This window comes from Clupea harengus, chromosome 4, assembly GCF_900700415.2.
Source record: "Clupea harengus chromosome 4, Ch_v2.0.2, whole genome shotgun sequence".
Classification (NCBI taxonomy): domain Eukaryota; kingdom Metazoa; phylum Chordata; class Actinopteri; order Clupeiformes; family Clupeidae; genus Clupea; species Clupea harengus.
The window spans coordinates 27,494,953-27,502,452 of NC_045155.1; the positions used below are offsets into that span (position 1 = coordinate 27,494,953).

The window sequence follows — 7,500 nt, forward strand, 5'->3', positions numbered from 1 at the left end:
CCCTCGGCCTCCAGCACCAGCTCCTCCGCCTGCTCTTCTTCATCGTGGTGTCAGACTCCGCTCTGGGCTCCATCAACATCCCCTCAGCCTGTGAGTGCAACAACAACATCCTTCCATCTTTACACAGCGTATAGGACTGATATATATATTATATATGAAGTGTTGTGATTGTGGTGGGTGTTTTAGATAGAGAAATATGATACACATATGATATTAAGAGATCTGGACAGTGTGTGAGGCCCCTGATTACTACTACAAGGAAATTAATGTATATAATATATATAATATATGTAATTAATATATAATTAATGTGTATAAACTGAATAACAGAACAGATACTGTAGCATACTGTAATCCCGGACACTTAAATCATATAGCAGTCTTTTAGTATCCAAAGACATAGGACTGCACAGCAAACCACAAACATATCCTGTTAACAAAGGACAAAGCACCACACATTGCCAATGTAATGGCAGGACTCAGACAGATTGCAAGAGTCTGAAATAAATAGCATCACGTGCTGCTAATTTGGTCAATGTGCTAACTGGCAGAGAGAACAACAGAATGTGCATTGGGCATTCAAATGTGTTGGCCAGCATTCACACGCGTCAGCACATTAGCGCGTTAGCACGTTAGCACTTTAGCTCTCTTCCGCATGTCTGTCTGTCTGTCTGATGGCCTACCTCAGCGGGGAGATGTTCAGGGTTGAGGAGGGGGTCACTGATACAGCAGCCTTGGGAAAGCCCTTCAAGCGTGACCCATGACCTGTGACCCCCACTGTGACCTCTCTCTCGCTCTGAGTGACAGGAAGCAAAACGATCAATAACACACCCATCGGACACTCAGAGGTCCTTCAGTGTCCCGATAAGTCAATTTGGGATTTATATGTGCTGCATGTGAGGGATTAGTCACTCACAGTCACGCACACACAGGAACACACACACACACACCCACACTCACACACACACACACACACACACACAGGAACACACACACACACACACACACACAGGAACACACACACACACACACACACACACCACACACACACACACACACAGGAACACACACAAGCAGACATACACACACACACACACACACACGTACACACACTTCCTCACCTCTTCTCTCTATCATATTAGTCACTCACACTCTCTTTCATAAGATCTGCCTGTTGTTCTGCCTGGTGTCCTAACTCCTCTTTTTTCTTCTCCTTCTGCATCTTGTTGTGCACACAGACAATATGAGAGACTGTAAGTGTTTTCTTCTCTTTTCCAAAGCATCACGCTAAATCTCAAAGCTCTAAATCCTTCTTCAACATATACTCATGTCCAGAAAGCACAGTGCCATTTACCAACATTTTTACAATCTACAGTAGTGTTTAGTTGAAATCATTGACCACAAACCATCCCTAGCTGGACAGCATCACCAGCATAATGTCAAATGCACATAGTCTACATTCAGAGGATGTAGTTATGTGACTATAATCTTAAGTGTTATGTGTGCCAGTGAGTTTTGCATTTCTCTCTGATACACAAGTATGTAAGTTGATTTGTCTGACTCTCGGTTGTTCTATTCTCTGTGTGTAGTGATCTTGCAACCTCCCGTCATCACGGAGCAGCCCGAGTCTGTAATAGCTTTCGGTCTGGATGACATCATTCTGCGCTGTGAAGCATCGGCCATACCAGATCCGAGGTCAGTAAGTGTGCTTGTGTGTGTTTGTATGTCTGTGCGCATGTGTGTGTGTGTGTGTGTGTGTCTGTGTGTGCGTGCGTGTGTGTCTGTGTGTTGTGTGTGTGCGTGCGTGCGTGCGTGCGTGCGTGCGTGCGTGTCTGTCTGTCTGTCTGTCTGTATGTGTATATGAGAGAGAGAGAGAGCTATTGCACTCATCTAGGTCAGTGTTTGTGTTGTCTGATGACCTCCCTCTCCATCTTAATTAGTAGCCACCCTCCTGTAGACAGGACACTGTCATCAATTACATCCCCTACTTCTTGCTATCCATCTGCTGTCTAAACCATCTTTTACCAGCCGTGTTTATCTCCCCCTCCTATTAATGCAGCCCATTCATCAGTAGAACCCATCCGTCTCGTTCCAGTCCTTCGCTCCACGGCTTGTGGGGAGAATGTTTTGTTTGAAACTTCAACACCCAGTCTTTTAGTAAGCAGATCATTGCTTTCCCCCGTGGCTCGAGCCTTATCATCAAAACCCACATCGAACCCATGCGCCCAGAAGAGCTTTCTCTGGAACCTTTCACTGAGGCACGAGCCTTTTCATTTACATCAGACCGCCATTCCCCCAGAGTGCCGTCTCTCCTCCGTCTCCCCTTCAAGCCAACGGTCTCTCCACGACCATTTTGTGATTTATAAACCTAGTGAGTCCCAGTGTGGCCATCGTTAAGACCCAGTGGAGCGTGAGTCAGGACTCTCTCTGGCTCAGCTCCTTCAAACTGCTTTCAAACAGTCACAGGAAGTTTTATGGCAAGAGGCTTTTAGCCGGCCGCTCATCAGACGGAATAGAGTAATGATTCTAACCTAATTTGAAACGGAAATTTCCATCCCCTTAATGTCTGTGTAATAAAGCAGTGCAGTTAAAACCTGCTGTCACAGGAGTGTCACCCTTCTTCTTTCTCCAGCTTTACGCGCACACCTTCACCTCTCCTCAATCCCTCTCTCTTGTATCGTTTAAAAAAATATAAAAAAATGCAGTGAGTCTGATTTTTACATGCCCGCCCTCACCTTTGCTTAACCCCTCTATCCTCGGGGAAGCCCCCTAATTACTAAAAAAAAGGGGACGTTTTTATTTATCTAGTTTTTATTTTATTTTCAGAGCTAATACTAATAATAAATACTAATACTTAGTGTTAATACTTCAGTGCTAAAATACCCTTTATCCCCATCTTCTCACTCAAGCCCCCAAAAAATAGAAAAGAAAATGAAAAAATTGTAAGTAACTGTAACTGTAAGTAGTGCCCCTCTGCTACTGTGCTGTTAGCGTGTATGTGATATCAGACATAAACGTGTATGTGATATCAGACATAAACGTGTATGTGATATCAGACATAAACGTGTATGTGATATCAGACATAAAGGTGTATGTGATATCAGACATAAACGTGTATGTGATATCAGACATAAACGTGTGTGTGATATCAGACATAAACGTGTGTGTGATATCAGACATAAATGTGTGTGTGATATCAGACATAAAACATGTTTTAAGGTGGCTGAGTGTTGAGAGCCACACCATCACTCACAGCACTCCTCACTGCTACATGAAGTGCACATGTTTCCAGTGTGGCTTTGTTCTAGCCTCGGTCCAGACAGATTACATGCTGTCAGAACAGTCTCTCTCTGCCCGACATAAAAGACGTCTCACAGACCCTGGGCCCCCCCACTGGCTCAGTGAACACAGCCTGGAGCTTTGCCAGACAATGCTGCCCCCCCCCCCCCCCCCCCCTCCCCAAACTACCACCACCCCCTCCCTGGACCCGGGGGCTTGGTTGGCATGGGAATAAATTGCATCTCATAATCACAAGATAATAAAGACAAGACAGGATATGACATCATTAAGGAGAATGATGATGATCTCTGCTTTGTGTTTTTTTTCTCTCTCTCTCTCTCTCTCTCTCTCTCCTCTCTCCTCTCTCTCTACTCTCTTCTCCTCTCTCTCTCTCTCTCTCTCTCTCTCCCCACTCTCTTCTCCTCTCTCTCTCTCTCCACTCTCTTCTCCTCTCTCTCCCTCCTCTCTTACAAATGTTTTACTATCTGTCTAACTGGCCACAAGATTTTCCCTTTTTTCCTTTTAATATACTTAAATATTATCATTTATTTACTAACATAAATAAATACCTTCCTTCACACTCTCTCTCTCTCTCTGATAGCTATCGCTGGGAGAAGGATGGAGAACTGTTTGAAGAGCTGGAAGTCAACGGGACCCTGGCAGGGAATAAGTCTGAGTCGTTACGTTTCTACGAGGGCAAATATCGCTGCTATGCCTCCAACGAGCTTGGCACAGCCGTGTCTAACCTGGTGGAGGTCACCACAGCATGTGAGTTGGGTTTTTACTGCATTATAAAAGTCAAACGACTGGGTTTTGGCAACCATTTTCGCACAAGGTGGATGAAAATATATATCAAGAAAACATGATAGATGTCAAATAAAACGTACTTTAACAATCGCCATAAAATACAATAGAATGTCATTCAAAATAAACTGAAGAGAAAAAAAGAAAAACATATCTAAAGGTTTAATATGTAGTGTTGGTCAAAAATGGAAATGTTTATTGACCTCCCATAACTGGTGATGTTGTTTGACAATGCATCCATGCATCTTGGGCCTGTATTTGCATTTGTCATGGCTGGACAAAAGTACATAAATGTACTAAAAGGCCTGAAACAGAGATACCAAGTGCACAGGATGAAAACTACATATTGTACCTTTAAGCAGGAGAAAAGGACTAAGCTGGAACCATAGATCCTAGCATGCTTTCACAGAGAGGACATTTGTTCTATCCCCAATAGTATGGAGCATACACATGTAGGGCCTCCTCAGCCCGGTTAGGCAGACATGACTCAGGGTATCTTACACACTGACTCTCAGAAACAGTGCTTGTGTTCCACTCTCCTCTCTGGGCCTCCCTGTTACCTAGACAACCGTCACCAAGAGACAGGATGACATGATGTCACACAGCTGAGTCTGTGGCAAATATGAGAACCCCCCCCTGGGATCAATAGACTGCACTTCCGAAAATGTGTGTGCTTGGTTTCGTGACTGTGTATGTGCGCGCGCGTGTGTGAGCGTGTGTGTTTGTATGTGTGTATGTGTGTGTGTGTGTGTGTGTGTGTGTGCGTGCATATATGTGCGCGTGTGTGTGTGCGTGTTTGTGTGTGTGCGTGCGTGAGTGCGTGTGTGCGTGCGTGTGTGGATGTGTGCGTATATGTGTGTGTGTTTGTGTGTGTGTGTGTGTGTGTGTGTGTGTGTGTGTGTGCTGGCATTGTTTGGCTGGGGGAACAAAGGGCCAAGGGGCTTGGTGGAGACCAATGCCTTGTTAGAGGCACCACTTATCACACACACAAAAGACTCGTCAAATAAAGTCAGCTCATCAAAAACATGTCTAGTGCTGATATGTATGTCATGTGCCATGATACTAGCCTGGTTTGACTCACCACTTTCTCTAAACTGTTCAAATAAATGTCAAATAGGTCAAATAAATAAACAATATAAACATGATATCATGGTATCATAGTACTCGAATGTGAAGATAAATAAACACATTGAATAAAAATGTAATAAACACTGACATGTTTCCTCTGTGCCTTAGCGATCCCGACCCTGTCTAAGGAGAAGCCTCTGAAGTTCCGTAGGGACGAGGGAGAGAGTCTGGTGATGCCGTGTGACGCTCCCCCCGACGCCCCCCCTCACAAGTACCACTGGATGGACAAAGGTGTGACCCCCCCCCCCACCCACCCACACACACACACACCCACCGCACAGGCTCAGGGTCAGGGTCTGACTCAGCTTTTGTCTGAGTTGGACATAGTTCATGTGTGTGTGTGTGTTTGTCTGAGTTGGACATAGTTCATATGTGTGTGTGTTTGTCTGAGTTGGACATAGTTCATGTGTGTGTGTGTGTTTGTGTGTGCGTCAGTGTATGTGTGGGCTGCAGTGTTCAAGTTTTCAGCGGACGGGCTAATGGTTTTTAAAGAATGAAGCAGAGGGTTATTTCACCTGCTACAGCCTTCTTTTTTAATTGGAGGAGTCAGATACTGGGACCTGGTATTGATACCTACCCCACCCCCTCTCTCTCTCTTTCCCTCTCTCTCTCCCTCTCTCTCTCCCTCTCCTCCCCCTCTCCTCCCACTCTCCCTCCCTTTCTCTCTGCAGACGTCCAGCACCTCCCCAAAAGTGATCGCATCACCCCTGGTCTGGACGGCTACCTCTACTTTGCCAACGTGGTCCCCAGTGATTCTCGAAACGACTACACCTGTCACGTGCGCTACGACCTCGCCAGAAACATGATCTCCAAGGAGCCCATCACTCTCACAGTGAGCCCAAGTAGGTGCCAATACTGCCTCGCAAAGGTCACTCTAATCCAAAAATACTGTATCAATATAATAGTACTCAGTGTCTTAAACAAACGTCCACATGTACGTATATGCTAGGTATTATAGCTAGGATACGACATGTTTACTAATACAGTATATATAGCTTACGGTTGAGGTATAGTAAGGCATGAGGCCTCTACAGTACACACTGCTTGCACACTCCAGATGTCATACCACACTGAGTCGCCAAGCTATTTGCGTCACCACTCATGAGATATTGTGGCTGAGTTTAAACACATTAACACTGATTTGAGCCGTACTCACTGTTTTTGGACGTCTCAGATGTCCACCCATTGACTTTCACTGGCAGATGGCCACAATGCCAGATTTCATTAGAGAAAGACATGGGAAACGTGAGGTCAAGGTAAAGTGACTGGTGGCTGCATTAACTGCGCTGAGGTAAAGTGCTTAACTCTGTACTGTCCAATTTCTCCTGCTCTTTGTGAAGCTAATTCAGTCATAAGGCAGAGGAAGCCTCACATCCTGAAGCCATTTGGACCCCACAGCTCTTACCAGGCTCTCCGGGGACAGACCCTCGTTCTGGAGTGCATCCCCAAGGGGCTGTGAGTACTCTCTCCTTGCCCCTGCTGTGTGTGTGTGTGTGTGTGTGTGTGTGTGTGTGTGTGTGTGTGCGCGTGTCTGTGTGTGTGTGTGTGTGTGTGTGTGTGTGTGTGTGTTTGTGAGAGAGTGGATTTTTTAAAAGGAGTGTGATGTAGCTTTTCTTATGAATAAATAACTCTTCTGGAGTTGATTCTTGAGCGTTCCATTGACGTTGATGGAAGCATAGAAGCATTTCTATTTTTGAACAGCAAACACCCAATGCACACTGCACAATTCACACACAATTCCTGTGGCTCAACTGGTAGAGCAATGTGCTAACAGCACCAGGGCCATGTGTTTGGTGCCCAGGCAGGTCATGCTGTTATAAATGTATAACTGTACAATATTAAAGGTAACATTGAATATAAGCATCTGCCAAATGACTCAATCTAAATGGTTTAAACTGGGAGTCCATAAAAGCCTGTCATTATGGCATTATAGTTTTAGTCTAATCATGGGGGTCCCTGTCTTGTCTTGTCTTGTCTTGTCTTCTTTTCTCTTCTCATCTCTTCTCTTGTCTTCTCATCTCTTGTCTTTTCATATTTTCTTTTCTCTTGTTTTCTCTCCTTTTCTCTTCTCTTGTCATCTCATCTCATCTCATTAAATCACTTCTCATCGCATTGAATCTCTTCTCTTCTCTTCTCTTGCCTTGTCTTGTCTTCTCATTTCTTCTTTTTTCTTCTCTTCTCTTCTCTTCTCTTCTCTTCTCTTCTCTTCTCCTCTCTTCTCTTCTCTTCTATTGTCTTGTCTTGTCTTGTCTTGTCTTATCTTCTCATCTCATCTCATCTCCTGTCTTC

The 7,500-nt window shown here is 44.8% G+C and overlaps 1 protein-coding gene across 3 annotated transcripts in view; it reads left to right on the forward strand.

The window, feature by feature from the left end:
- LOC105900108 (neural cell adhesion molecule L1.1-like) overlaps window positions 1–7,500 on the forward strand; it is a 94,238-nt gene that overhangs the window by 68,231 nt on the left and 18,507 nt on the right. For 2 of the 3 annotated variants that reach the window (XM_031566890.2, XM_031566891.2), the window contains exons 2-8: window positions 1–90; window positions 1,239–1,253; window positions 1,590–1,695; window positions 3,881–4,047; window positions 5,320–5,442; window positions 5,883–6,053; window positions 6,552–6,666. The exon at window positions 1–90 is cut by the window's left edge and continues 269 nt beyond it. In XM_031566890.2, the coding sequence (XP_031422750.1) occupies window positions 1–90; window positions 1,239–1,253; window positions 1,590–1,695; window positions 3,881–4,047; window positions 5,320–5,442; window positions 5,883–6,053; window positions 6,552–6,666 (787 nt within the window). The remainder of the gene's footprint in view (window positions 91–1,238; window positions 1,254–1,589; window positions 1,696–3,880; window positions 4,048–5,319; window positions 5,443–5,882; window positions 6,054–6,551; window positions 6,667–7,500) is intronic. The other variant, XM_012827361.3, reaches the window with a different exon arrangement.